General features: G+C 34.1%; 1 protein-coding gene across 1 annotated transcript; it reads right to left on the bottom strand.

The window, feature by feature from the left end:
* Positions 1-2,099: 2,099 nt before the first annotated feature.
* LOC126728691 (ankyrin repeat-containing protein NPR4-like) lies at positions 2,100-14,759 on the bottom strand. The gene is made up of 3 exons (XM_050434479.1): positions 14,486-14,759; positions 13,519-13,664; positions 2,100-2,833 (listed from the first exon to the last, which is right to left on the bottom strand). The coding sequence occupies exons 1-3, from the start codon at positions 14,757-14,759 to the stop codon at positions 2,171-2,173; spliced, it is 1,083 nt and encodes a 360-aa protein (XP_050290436.1). The 3' UTR covers positions 2,100-2,170.
* Between the last annotated feature and the right edge of the window lie 216 nt (positions 14,760-14,975).

The raw sequence follows: 14,975 nt of genomic DNA, 5'->3' as shown, positions 1-14,975 counted from the left end.
GAAGCCATGGTTGCGTTAAATAACTACATCAAATTTAAAATAACAAAAAATACATAGCCAATGGTTTTTGTGTGTGTGTGTATGTGTTTTTTTCCTATGTTTTTTGGCTGGATAAACATGCATCCTAAGTGATTTAAGATTTATGTTATGTTCTTTTTTTAATAAAAAAAATGTTAATTGTGACAATGTTTTTCCTTATATATATATATATATATATATATATGTAATAGTTCTCATTCTCTTATAATTCAGTTTGTATTTTTCCCTATGTATTCTTTAAAAAAAAAAAAATACTTGATAAACATGCACCTAAGTGATATAATTTTTACATTTTTTTTCCTTTTTTAAATGTTAATTGTGACCATTTTTTCCTAATAAATATCTTTTTCCTAATAATTCTCATTCTCCTATGATTCCTAGATTGATTAGAAATATAATTTTCTCACAATTGAAAATTCTCTATGTATGTAGAGTTTTTAGTGTATATATCCTTATATATTTTTGCGCATAGTTTCTTCTTCTTCTTCTTTTTACGGCTACTTCTATCCTTTTTTTTTTCTTTTTTTTTTTGTGTGGATAGAAACACTATTTATTGTTCTAATCAATTTTTTCTCTCCCCCATTATTAGTAATTATTATTCTATTATGATTTCTATGTTGATTAAAAATCTAACTCTCCTTTTGTTTTTTTTTTTTGTTTTTTTTCTTATTACTTAGGGAATTTGCTGTTTGTGAATTCCATAGTAGAATCTTTATCAAACCTATCACCACACTATTACATGTATGTATTTCTCTTATTTGTTTTGTGTGAGAGTGTTTTTTAAAGGTTTTTCTTATGAGTCATAAAGGCAATTTTAAATCCATGAAATCCATTATATAAACCTCTATAAATATTTATGATTTATCTATTTATTACTTAAGAATTATCAAATTTTGTATTCTCTCCTAAAATAAGGATTTCATCTTTCTATTCATAGTTTGTATTTGTGTTATGTTTATATGTGTGTTATTAAATTAAATTAATTTTCTTGAATAGTTTTAAAATTTTTATGTTACTATTTCTCATTTTTATTTTTGTTGTTAGTTATATTATGAGTTTGTTTGGAAACTGCTTATTTTGCTGAAATTGAAAACTTTTTGCTGTAAGTATGTTAAAAAAAAGAAGCTAAAAGCTGACTTTTGGAGCAATGAGACTCACTTAACAATGCAATGGGACCCACTTTAGGAGCAAAAAATAAGTTAAAAGGTAAAATAAGCTAATTTTTCTCAAATCCCAAATGCAACCTATATGTGTGTGGAAGAGATTGTTTAACATTATGAGCATGTAACTTTTTTTTTTTTTTAATTTCACTATAATTAATTTTTATTTTGGTTTTTTACAAATATCAATATTGGAATCTATATTTAGCACCCACAAGATATTTGAATAGTATTCATGAAAAATAAAATCTATAACGTAGCATGTTATAAATATCAACAGCATATTTCTTCGCAAGATTGCTATAATCTAGTAATATTAAATCTACATAATGAAAAAGAATCCTCACCTCAACATGATCTTGCAACTTTGGTTGAACTAATTATTATTTTTTTTAACAATTGTTTATATCCTTTTTCTACCTTAGGACTCCTTTAATATTAAATTTTTACAACTATCCACTCATTCTTTAAGGAGATCCTATTTAGATCAAAGAGGCTATATGTGTATTCAAATGTAACTCTAAATAAAGGTTTTAAAAAAAAAATCTCAAGTAGTTTATATGCTCTTCTAGTGCATAACACAATTCAAAAGTAGCTGAAAATGTCATTATAAGACAATTGATAAGTTAGAAGAGAATTATGTTTTTATTTTACTTGATACATAATTTATATGGTTTAGACTAAAGTGATTATCAATTTATTATTTCTTAATAAAATTATTCTAAAATTTTATAGTCGAAACAATGCATATGGGAATGATAGTAGTTATTAATATAATTAGCTTCCTAAAAATGTTTTTTAGGTCCCGTCACTGGCTAGAAAGAAGTTCCTTTATTACTCATAAAAGCACGCACAGGGATGAGAAATATCTAATTTCTCATTGCCTTATTACATAAAAATAAATCATGGCAATGCAGTAATATCGATAAGATTTTTGACATTTAGTTCATGATGGGAAAAGGAAGAGGAGGTTAAGCCCATTTTCGCTTAATGGTTGTCAGCAAGTAACGAGGAGTGAATTTCTGGGGAAGTACCGTCTTCAATATTTTCTTGGTAAGGGCTCGCAAAGTACTGGAGAATGCTTTGTACAATGGGAATTGCATAAGCGCAAACACACAGACAGGAAGGAACGCAGTAGTATAAATCACAGTCGTAGTCCAAGATGTCTTCTTAAAATGAATAATGAGCAAAATAGTAGCCGCGAAACTAAGCATGGTTGTTGTGACAGAGAAGAAGAGCAACGTGAACCCTAATGTCAGCTTCCGCGGAAGTGATATACGGAAATTTTCATACTCAAATGGAGAAGAGAGAATGGAGAGGAACATGACAACGGAAGTCAAAGAGCTCGCAAGGGAGAGAACGTCCATGATAGTGAAGAACAGGAAGAATGGAGAGTGAAGGAAAACTGGATGGCCTGTGTCGTCGTTACCCCCTGGGACAGTGTAGGCAGCCGCGAAAACTACAGTGGCAACGAGGACCGCGACTGCAGAGCATGATTGAGAGGTGTCCTTTATCCACTTTTGCGCGTTCTCGAGAAGTTTAGAGTGTTTCTCTTTGAATAACTCTTCTGCTGTCATTTGATTAGTTCTGTCGTGGTGCATGACATAATGGTCAGGAATTATTTTCTGCACACACTACATTCATGAAATAAACCAATCACATGGTCAGAACGATCTTCATTCATATTTTTAAGACTAAGGGTTTATTTGGATGCAATTTATTTTGCTGAAAATTAAAAATTGAAAATTGAGAACACTGTAACAAAATAATTTTTAAATATGTAAATAGTGTCGTAGGACTCATTTTTAATATTTTTTTTTTTTGAATAAAGTGATTGTGGGTCCCATGAACATTATATAAATAGTGTATAAATAGTAACTTTGTCCCCTAAAAAGTGTGCAGTAGAAGGAAAAAAAAAAAGAAAAAAAATAGAGAAAAACGCAAACGCAGAAACGCCGGATCCAAACACTCACTAAATTTCACTTTTGGAGTTTTTTTTTTTTTTTTTTTTTTTGTCAATTAAGCTTAAAACCTTTCATTTTAATTACCTTTTTTTTTTTTTTTTTCCGTCAAAGATAGAAATATATTAAAAGAAGAAAAGTGAAACAGTATACAGAAAGAGACTTGGCTGAGGATCTGTAATACAAAAAGCCATGCAAAACCATGCATCGTGGCCTACCACTCCTACGAAACCAAACAAAAAACAATAAAAGAAAGTATAAACTAAACAAGCCACTAAGAGGGTCCACAGCAAGTTCCTTATAATCAATCAGCCAAGGGTCTTAACAAGAAAAACTTAATTACTTAATTTTGAGTGCGCTTTCAAAATAGTTATTTCGTTCACTACCATGAGTGATCTTGCTAATGGTGCTAAATAGTTACCCGAGGCATGCCTAGTCATGTAACACCTTACCCAACCATATCCACATGTCAAATGCTGTCACATCATAAAACAAAGAATTTTTCTAAGAATACAATAAAATTTCACAACAAATTGAGGTTTCAATCCACATAAATCAAAATAAAATAAAACAAAATAAAAAGAAGATTATATCAGGACTTATCACAACTTAAAACAAAGGTGCTGTGAAAAAAATTTGTGAGTTTCTGTTGTGCATTTAGACTTTCTCTAAAACAAAATTAGGGTTTTAAATTTAAAAAAAAAAAAATTTAAAAAAAATTTCCCCACTTTTTTCTCTGCAATTCTCACGCGTCTTTATCACCATCTCATCCTCAAAAGCTGGGAGGACTAGAAATCTAATGACGTGCGTGCATAATTAAGCTCGTTCTCTCTCTCATGGATTTACCCATCTAAGCCCATTCGCTAGAATTTGCAGCCCGAGTCATTCCAAGCCACTTCAAATCAAGTTCCAAATAACAAGTTCGTTCGAGCTTAAGTTAAAGCACACAAGACTGTAGGAGTTGGAGGCCAACGCTCCTTGTGACAAAACCCATTAGCTTATTTAGGGATGGGCCAGACTTTAGACTTTTTTTGTTTGGTGTTTGTTTTTTTTGGGGGGGGGGGGGGGTGGGGGGGGGGGGGGGGGGGGGTGGGGGGTGTGGAACATAAGGTTTTTATTTTTATTTTTATTTTTTAAATCAGACTATCTTATAAAAAATAATGTTTCTAATAGTTCTTTTTGTTATTTATTTAATTAATTTTCAGATGTTTCATCAATTTCAAACCTTATAGCTCTATTGATTGATAATTAAAAAGAATATGTAAACAAAAAGAAGATAAGAAAAGCCCATATATATATATATATATATAGAAAAATTAGGCTACTAAAAAAAAACTTACAAACTCATGTATTAAAGCATATGATGATTTGGCACATCACGAGGTTAGGGCCGAGAATCATGGGCTTGAAGGGTTGGATAAGGAAAACAGAGACACTTGCTCCTTAGTTTTAGGTGTTCCAAATTCAGGTGTTGATGAGGGGACTGACTTGGTGCAATCACTTCAACTAGAGCACGTGCAAAGCATTGTAGAAGGGGCTGGGCTGAGCAAACTTAAAAAGCAATCCATATGGACTAGGCTGGCCCGTATGGATGTTGGGCTTGTGGAATTAATTAAAGAAGGAGCTAGGTCCATATTGGGGAAAAGGAACATGCTAGCCATGGGTGCTGATGGGGAGGCAGAAGATACAATGAGTACATGCAAGAGGGGGAAGACTGGTGAGGATTTACACATGTTAGAAGCAGCAGGGGTGTTGAATCACCCTTGCCGAGAGCAAAGAGGCTCTTAAGTTGGAACTGCCAAGGGCTTGGGAATCTTTGGACAGTTCAAAGCCTTCACAAATTAGTGAGGGAACAAATTCCTGATGTATGTTTCTTGATGGAAACAAGGTTAGATAAAAGTGGTTTTGAGAAGCATTGTGGTGACTTACCTTTTAAAAATAAATTGATTCTGAAAAAGCCAAATTCGGGTGGTGGGTTGGCATTACTGTGGAAAGAGGAGATGAACTTAGATGTTATTAATTTTACTGATAACCATATTTTAGCAAAGGTAGTGGAAGACGATGGTTTTGTGTGGCACCTTACAGGGTTCTATGGATGGCCAGAGGCAAATGAAAAGCGGAAGTCATGGGCTCTTTTAACTCATCTACGGTCTTTCATTGAGGGTCCTTGGTGTTGTATAGGTGATTTTAATGCCATTCTTCATGCATCTGAGAAGTAAAGTGTCCATGCACCTTATTATAATCAAATGGAGGATTTTCGGGTTGCTTTGGAGGATTGTGGGCTGGCTGATTTGGGGTTTTCCGGGCATAAATTTACATGGACTAATAGGCGGCCAGGTTCATCCCTTACAAAACAAAGGCTGGATAGAGCTACGGCTAATAGGGTGTGGATGGAAAAATTTCTTGCAAGTTCGGTGTCTCATTTGTTCAGCCATGCTTCTGATCATCTACCTATTTTGTTGAAAACTATGAAGGATCGGCAAGTTAGAGGAAGGGGATTTGGTGGCTTCAAGTTTGAAGAGAATTGGTTGTTGTGGGATGATTGTGAGGAAGTCGTGACTGAGGCATGGGCAAAAGGTGGTGGTGACAGCTTAGGTTTGAGAGGTGTTAGGGACTGTATCCAAACTTGTGAGGCTGAATTGTATGCTTGGGGTTCTTCAAAGACCAAACCAGAAACTGAGGAGATTAAGAGGCTACAGAAGAAATTGGAGTTGATGAATGAATGTGAGTTGACTGAAGAAAGCAGAAGTGAGTTCCTACTGGTGAGCAAACAACTTGATGATTTATTGTTGAAGCAGGAGATATTTTGGCGTCAGCGGTCTCGAGTTTCTTGGTTAAAATATGGAGATAAGAACACTAAATTTTTCCATTCCAAAGCCTCCCAAAGAAGGCGACGAAATTATATTGAGGGAATCAAGAATGCTAATGGGGTATGGGTGGATGAAGTTGAGGAAGTGGCAGAGGTGGCGTCAAATTATTTCATGAATATTTTTAAAGCAGGCACGTGTGACAGAATGGAAGATTGCCTTACTACAGTTACTAATAAACTCACAGATGATATGTAGGAGGTGCTTTCCAGGCCATATAGCAGTGAGGAAGTTAAAGTAGCGTTGTTCCAAATGGGACCAACAAAGGCTCCTGGACCTGATGGTATGAATGCACTTTTTTATCAAAAATTTTGGCATATTGTGGGTAATAAGGTGACTGATGCTATGTTAGATTTTTTACATTCTGGTAATATGGAGCCTGATGTTAGTTATACTCATATTGTTCTGATTCCTAAAGTAAAGAAACCAGAAAAAATGGCAGATTTTAGACCGATTAGCCTTTGTAATGTGATATATAAAATTATTTCAAAAGTTTTGGCGAATAGGTTAAAGTTGATCTTGCCACAGATAATTTCTCCTACTCAAAGTGCATTTGTACCAGGTCACCTTATTACTGACAATGTGCTTGTAGCCTATGAGAATTTCATGCCATGCATATTCGAAGGAAGGGGAAAAAGGGGGCTTTAGCTCTTAAGCTGGATGTGAGTAAGGCCTATGACAGGGTGGAATTGAGCTTTCTTAAGGGTATGATGATAAAATTGGGTTTTCTGGAGGTTTGGGTGGATAGGGTTATGAGGTGTGTTTCTACACGTTCCTTCTCAGTTCGGATTAATGGAAAAGCCTATGGCAATGTCATTCCTTCTAGAGGTCTTCGCCAAGGTGATCCGTTGTCTCCTTATCTGTTTCTGATATGTGCTGAAGGTTTTACCTCGCTCCTTGCTAAAGCAGAACTAGATGGGAAGTTGCATGGAGTGGCAGTCTGTAGAAATGCTCCTCGTATAAGTAATTTGCTTTTTGCTGATGACTCTTTGATTTTTTGTCAGGCTAATAAAGATGAAGTGCAGGTTGTTTTAGATACTCTACAGCTTTATGCTGATGCTTCTGGCCAATGCATTAACCTAGAGAAGTCTTCTGCTTACTTTAGCAGCAATGTATCTGTGGAGCAAAAAGCATGGATTATTGATAAACTGAAGGTGAAGGCCGTGGAAAGGTTTGATTCTTATTTGGGGCTGCCTACTTTGATTGGACGGAGGAAATATGATTCTTTTGCTTTCCTCAAGGAATGAGTTTGGAAAAAGATGCAAGGTTGGAAAGGGAAGTTGCTTTCTAGGGCGGCGAAAGAGATTCTGATAAAAGCAGTGGCTCGATCTATTCCCACCTATACGATGGGGCTGTTTCAATTGCTTGGAAAATTATGTGATGAGTTGGATGCTATGTGTGCCAAATTTTGGTGGGGCCAAGTTGGTGAAGAGAGGAAAATTCAATGGAAAAGCTGGAGCTTTTTAACACAGTCAAAGAAAGAGGGTGGGATGGGCTTCCGAGATATTAGATCCTTTAATTTAGTTATGCTAGCAAAGCAAGGATGGCGGTTGTTGCAAGATAAAAACTCTCTTTTGTACAATTGTTTTAAGGAAAAATATTTTCTGCGGTGTGAGTTCCTTGAGGCGAAGGATTGTCAAAATAGCTCTTACGTTTGGAAGAGCTTGCTGGCTGCCCAACCGGTTTTGAGGAGAGGGTGTTATTGGAGAGTGGGTAATGGTGCTTCCATCCATGTTCTGAAGGACTGTTGGTTACCTAATCAGCCAACTAGAAAAATTTTGTTCCAACCCGAGGAGGATATTTGGGAGTGGAGGGTTTCAGACTTAATAGATTGGCAGACCCACCAGTGGGATAGCGAATGGATTCAGGCTTTATTCCATTAGTTTGATGCTAAAGCTATTCTTCAGGTTCCTTTGAGCAGGCGGGTTGTGCAAGATTCCTTGGTATGGTTGTTTATAAAGAAGGGCAGCTATAGTGTGAAGTTCAGGTACCATGTCGCTAAGCTATTGAAGATGGCAGAGAGTTCCTCAGGAGAGACTTCAGTGCAAAGAGCAAGCACTTCCTTATGGTTACGGGTTTGGAAAGCAAGGGTCCCCAATAAGGTAAAACTCTTTTCTAGTAGAGCATGTCAAAATATATTGCCTACACGAGATAATTTGGTTCGGAGAAGGGTGGTGGAGGATGCGAGTTGTTGCTTCTGTCATAGAGCTACGGAAACGGTATTGCATGTGCTTTGGGAGTGTGGGGCTACACAAGATGTGTGGGCGAGTAGTGCTATCAGATTTCAAAAATTTGGGACTGAGCAAGTGGATTTTAGATAGCTAGTAGCTGGTCTCATGCCGAAGCTGTCATTGGAGGAATGGGAGTTATTTTGGGTGATTTGTTGGCAAATTTGGTTGCAGAGGAACACGATGTTGCTTGGGGGTGTCTTCCAACACCCATCACGGTCTCACCAACGTGCATCAGATTATTTGAAAGTGTTTGTTGAGGCTCAAGACCAATTGAGTGTACCTGTATTAGTCCACATCCCTGCAAGTCAAGCATGGCAGCCACCACAAGGAGATTTCTTCAAGCTGAATTTTGATGGAGCCAGTTTTGATAATGGTGCGACTTCGGGATATGGTACTGTTATTCGCAATAGGAATGGTGAAGTTATGGCTGCTGTATCTGCCATGGGTGGTGCTGTGAGGGATAGTGAAGAATTGGAGGTGATGGCTTGTCGCAAAGCTTTGGAATTTGCTATAGACGCTGGTTTTATGGAGGTGATACTAGAAGGTGATAATGCCTTGGTTATGAAGACAGTTTCACAGACTCAACCAAACTTCTCTCGGCTTGGATTGATCTATGAAGATATTTGGTGCTTGGCTGCAGGTTTTAGATCCATCTCAGCTAGCTGTGTTAGGCGTAGTGCCAATGGTGTTGCTCATGCTTTGGCAAAATTTGCTAGGTTATTTGATAATGATATTGTATGGATGGTGGAGGATCCTCCCCCTACTGTGGATGCTCTATATTTGGATTCTAGTCTTTTGATTTAATGAAAGTCATTTGGTTCCGGTTTCAAAAAAAAAAAAAAAAAAGCATATGATGAGGTCCACTTCAACACATAATAAACAAAAGTTAATTACTTTTTTATGAATGATGACATATCAATTTGTCGTACTTATCTACTAAAATTTATAGCTCACTCTAAATATATATTGAAGACAAAACTTAGATATAATTTTTTTTTTGGTTGGGTTCTATGGGCCAATTTGTAGATTTTTAGGGAGAGGTGGGCCAAGAGTAATTATCTTGGACCTAAATATTAAAAAATGCAGAATATATATACTACTATGATTTTTTGTACATGAACAGCTCCGTCCCTGAGCTTGTTTCTTCCCAAATCTTTATATTACAAGCCACTAGTATATATTACTAACGGATATTTGATAGTCTTTTGAATTTATTGTTTATGTACAGACTAGTAGGTATAATAAGAGAGTAAGAGCCCATTTTGAGGAAACACTATACCCAGCTTCCCTCTCATCTCTTTGAAAAAGGTCCAAACTAGAAGTAGTCCAATTGCTTCAGTACACATGTCCAGTGCGTAAAGGAAAATAAGAAAAAGGCAATCACTCTCTCAACGTAAACTCTAACTTGCCCAAAATCTTGTTGAATTTAATTTGCTGAGTTTTGAGGAAAGAAATGAGGTGGAAATTTGGAGAGGGAATTATAGATAAGAGTGGAGAAGAAGAAAATGAAAAAAGAAAATAGAGAAATGGTTAATTGTATTTTATTGTATTATCTTTATTTTTTTTAAGTAAAAAAGCTGATTTGTTGGCTTTAGTTGACATTTTTAATGGAAGTTAGAGTAATAGATTTTGGTGGAATGACCAATTGGAAAAAGGACTCAAACTTAGGGATCTCAAATTAAAAATTTTAAATTTAAAGGACCAAAATGAATACAACCCAACATAAAGAGACAAAAATAAAATTTAGTTTTTTTTTTTTTTTCAATAATTAATAAGAAGTTGAATAAAGAAATTTCACAATGAAAACTATTGATTTTTTCTTTAGTAAAAAGCAAGTGTTTTCTGGTTATTTGTTATGACGGGAATGATGGACAAGTTTCATAAAGTTCCACAAATTCGGTTCAGAAAAAAAAAAAAAAAAATTTTTTTTTTTGAGGGAAGAATAAAAAAGGTTTAATTAATAAGCAATAAGAACAGGATATGCTAGAATTAAGGGGTGAAAGCAAAGAATAATCTCTTAATATTATAGAATCATGCCACCTAAATTGAATTAACTCATTAGAAGAAAAACCCTTTCCTTTCAAATGTCTAGTCGGATCGAGAGCAATCACAAGGAAGAGCGAGATATGGAGTTAGAAGTCGAGAGATTGTCAAGCTTGGCCAAATAAAAAATGATAGACAGAGGCTACTAATAAGAATCTCTCTCTTTTTTAAATATTTTTTTAATCAGAAATGTAGTAAACAAGCCAAAGCCCATTGGCAATAGCAATAAAAAGGCTAAAACAATACCATCCCAAAAACAATTATAATCCAGCCCACAACAGGTGGGAAAAAAAAAAAAAGCTACACAAAAAATTTTCTAATACTTTTCATAACAGTTGAGCTACCAAATTTTTATTGCTTCTTATCTATAGTCATCATTAATATTACTTTTTTACTTATCACAAACAATCTACTAAATCAACTAGGTGTGAAATTTTTTGCATCGATAAACTTTCTCAAGAAAAAATTGGACAAAATATTTGAAATAGGCAAAATATTGTTAATGACAAAACACATTAAACTCTTGAGGTTGGAAGGGAACAATTTATAAATATTAGGAAAATATTTGGATTTATCTTTATTTTCTTTTATTTTTTTTCTTCAAAAGAAAATCTAGATGTTGAATATTTGGATTCCACTTTCTTTCTCCAAAATGAACCCGGATGTTGAACATCTGGATTCCAATTTTTGTTAATTGTTTTCACCCAAAGCAAATAAACATTTGAATTTCATTATTTGTTTTCCTATACAAATATGGATGTTGAAGATTTTGATTCACGTTTGAAGGAATTTTCTCTTTAATTTTTTTTTTTTTTTTAAAACCTGGATTTCAAATCAATAGATCTTGAAGATCCAGATTCCACACATCGATAGTTCGTTCCCTTCAAGCCTCTAAAACTTAATTTATTATACAATCAACAATATTTTGTCAACTATCCCTAAGATATAGAGCATATATGTATGACATAAATAAGGTCCAAATATCCAGATTAGGCCTTATATCTAAGAGTAATATTATGTCCACAATATTTTTAGGCGAAAACATCATTTTGGTCCCTACATTTTGGGTTTACAGTAAATTTGGTCCCTATATTTTTGTAGCAATTAATTTGGTCCCGGTTATTTTCAACTTGTAATAAATTTGGTCCATGTCGTTAACTTACTAACGGAAAATACCTACGTGGCAAATGGTGTGAACAGTTGACATACTTGACGCTGATGTGATATTAAAATAGTAAAAAAAAATGCCCTATTAGCATTTGAATAAACAAAAATTAATTTATCAATTTTAATGAAATAAAAAAAGAAAAAAATTTGAAACCAAAAACTAAAAACATGTACCCAGATAATTTTGAATGTGAACCTAGATCTAGAAACACACATCTCCATAAACTAAACCCAAATCTTTACCACAAAAAAAAAAAAAAAAAAAAAAAAACCAAACTCACAATATTTCTATTCGTTCCCTCACAACTTTCGTTCCATTCCATGAAACCCAAAACCATAGCCACAAAGCCAAAAACCCAAACTCACAATATCTCCACTCACTTTCTCAACGCTACTGCAAAACTGTTCATCAACTTCAGTTCATTATCGAAAATTTCATAAACAAAAGAACGAAAAAAAAAAAAAAAAAAAAAAAAAATCCCTTCAATATTTTCTATCACTTTCCTTTTCGTGTTCCTAACTTTGTCCCTGGAATCATTTACATATTGAGAAAAAATCCTTTTGGAAAATTTTTGTTGGATTTTGTTTTTTCGTCAGTTTCAATTCGTGAGAAAATCTCAAAGGTTTTATGTATTTGAACTATTTTTACTGAATTTCAGAGGGGTTTTGTGGATTGAGATTTGAATAGGTTCTATATCTAGGTTCATGTTCAAAATCATCTGGGTTCATGTTTTTAGTCTTTGGTTTTTAATTTTATTTCTTTATTTTTTTTTTCATTCCAATTGATAAATTAATTTTTGTTTATTCAAATGTTGATGGAGCATTTATTATTATTATTTTAATGCCACGTCAGCATCAAGTATACCGATTATTCACACCATTTGGCACTTTTTATTAGTAAGTTAATAGCAGAGACCAAATTGATTACAAGTTAAAAATAACAGGAATTAAATTGATTGCTACAAAAATGTAGAGACCAAATTGACTGTGATTCCAAAATGTAAGGATCCAAATGGTATTTTTGCCATATTTTTACCATAAATCCTAAGTATTAGGTTGTTATTGGTTGTTATGAATGAACAAAAATTTAATTTATCTTGTGAATTCAAATTAAAACCAATAATAACTTATTACTTATAATTTCTTGTGAAAATACTGTAAACGTAGCACTTCTTAATATCTACAGGTACCGAAGAAGATTATATATAAATTCTAAAGATATTGAAGAATGTGAATAAGGCAAATGGAATCTTCAAGGAAAACAAGTGAACACACACCAACAGCGAATAAAAAAAAGACTCCACAAACACCAAAAGCAATCAACCACTTCATCTAAGAAACATAAAAATATTTTTTGTTATAAGTTGCCAGTTGCCAAAAATTTTAGGAATAGCAACATTGTTGAAGTGTGTTTTTTGTGGAATGAGTTGCTAAAATTTGTATTTTTAGCTTTAATAGCTTTATTGTGAATATGCTGTAACTATCAAGTGTTTGTATAGATAGTCATGAGGCCAACAAATTGGAATCTATTGGTGTGCATCCAATTCACCAATTTGATGAATCCAACCAACCCAACATCTTGGGTTAGCTTTTGTCCATGGTTTATATTTTATTTTAAGCCTCAGGTTGGGTTGGATAAGGGTTGATGGTTTTTCCGGCTAATCTGACTCAATCAAGCCCACTATAATATTAGTTTATTTTATTTTACTTTTTTTAATTTTAACTTATTTTGGTATCTTGAAAATTAGTTTTAATGAATTTAAAATTTTAGAATATAATAAGGCATAATATGTAAAATTTAATAATTTATTTAAAAAAAGGTGTTTTAATAGTTAATGAAAATTTCTTTTTTATAAGACATGAAATATGTAAACACAAATGCTAAATCCACCAATCCAACCCTACCCCTTTCTACACATATAAAAGTAACAGATCGGATCGGTTTAGGAATTTTCTAATTTTAATGTTTCCAAAAAAGCTAAATTTACTACTTCTGCTCCTTGAAATTATTATTATTATTTGGGGTGGAGCGGTGAATAGAGATGCTTACCTCGAACCATTTCAACTCCTCCTGCAATTGGAAAGCAGGACCAGGTTGGGGTCCCCGATCATAGTTCTTCATGTCGGCAACATGATGCAATATAGTGTAGCCTTTCTTATCAATCCGTGAAGCCAGCCTACGAGTCAGTGGCGGAGCTAGGATTTTAGTTTAGGGGGGACAAGATTAAAAAGAATAGCGATAGTTACATATTATGTGAATGAAACACAGTTGAAATCGTGTTCATGATTTTCAATTATAATTGCAAAAACTTCAAAACAAACCTTGGCTATAAATTACTTTGGTTACTTAGAACTAACAAAAGTTACAAAACACCTTTGAAAATGATGCAACTTTAAGCACATCTGAAAAACTATTAAGGATTTCCTCTAGACACTTTAAATTCAAAAGTTTAGAGAGCCAAGGGAGCTAGCGTGAAACTCCCCTGTTTCATGACTTTAAAACAGAGTATTTTTCCCTACTTTTGAAACTTTGCAGCAATAGCAACTTGTTGACCCATAAAACCCATGGATTAGCTAGCTGAGATTCCCTCAAAATTATTGATTTTCAATTAATGTAAAACACAAAAAGTTTCGTAAGACTTCTAATAAAAATTAGAAAAGAAAGAAAAAAAAAACTATCGTGAGTCCATAATTAAGTTATTAGTTTTTTTTTTCTTTCAAATAATATGTAAAACTTATCTTTTCTTATCAAAAAAAAAAAATTGTGATACTTATCTCTTGACTCTTAGTTAAAAATATCAAACTAATCTAAAAATCTAGTAAGAGGGGGCAAAATAAGCATTGGGCTGCTATATTAAAAGAGTTTGGGGGAAGGTCAGGGGGGGCATTTGCCCCCTCTCGACCCCCCTTGGCTCCGCCCCTGCTACGAGTCATTGTTTTCATCTTCTTAATGCGCTGGAAGATTTCTTTTTTGCGGTGGCTAATGGCCACATGTAATATGTTTTCCTCGTCCCTACTGACGTGCTCAATTCCCTGAGGTTTCACCAGAATCACGCTGTCAACTATTTCTACTATTCCTTTGCTGGCTGCGATAAGCAATGGGGTGTAAGATGTCTGATCGGTTTGTTCCTCCTCGGTTTGCTCCTCCTCGGTTTGTCCCTCATCCAAACTTGGACACCCTACGTGAATCGCAATGTTTTCTGTTGTAGGATTGTGAAGCTGAATCCATGTAGTATCCACCTCTGCTAGAGTCTTGGTGAGTTTTAAAGCCAATGTATGCTTTACCTTCATCCGCCAGAGTTTACTGATAGCGGGACATGCTATACAAGATATATTATGCATGAGAGAGATCACTAAGTATCTTATATCGTTGTAAAAGCGGAAGCTTTGATACCAATATGTTGAGAATAGTAGAAGTGTAAATATCTATTTATTTTGTGTATCCTAATAACAGTGGATTTATGCTAAATAGAAATACAAAACAAAATAAATAATCACACGGGAATA

The sequence above is a fragment of the Quercus robur genome, chromosome 5 (assembly GCF_932294415.1).
Source record: "Quercus robur chromosome 5, dhQueRobu3.1, whole genome shotgun sequence".
Taxonomy (NCBI): Eukaryota; Viridiplantae; Streptophyta; class Magnoliopsida; order Fagales; family Fagaceae; genus Quercus; species Quercus robur.
This window is presented reverse-complemented; position numbering and strand designations above follow the sequence as displayed.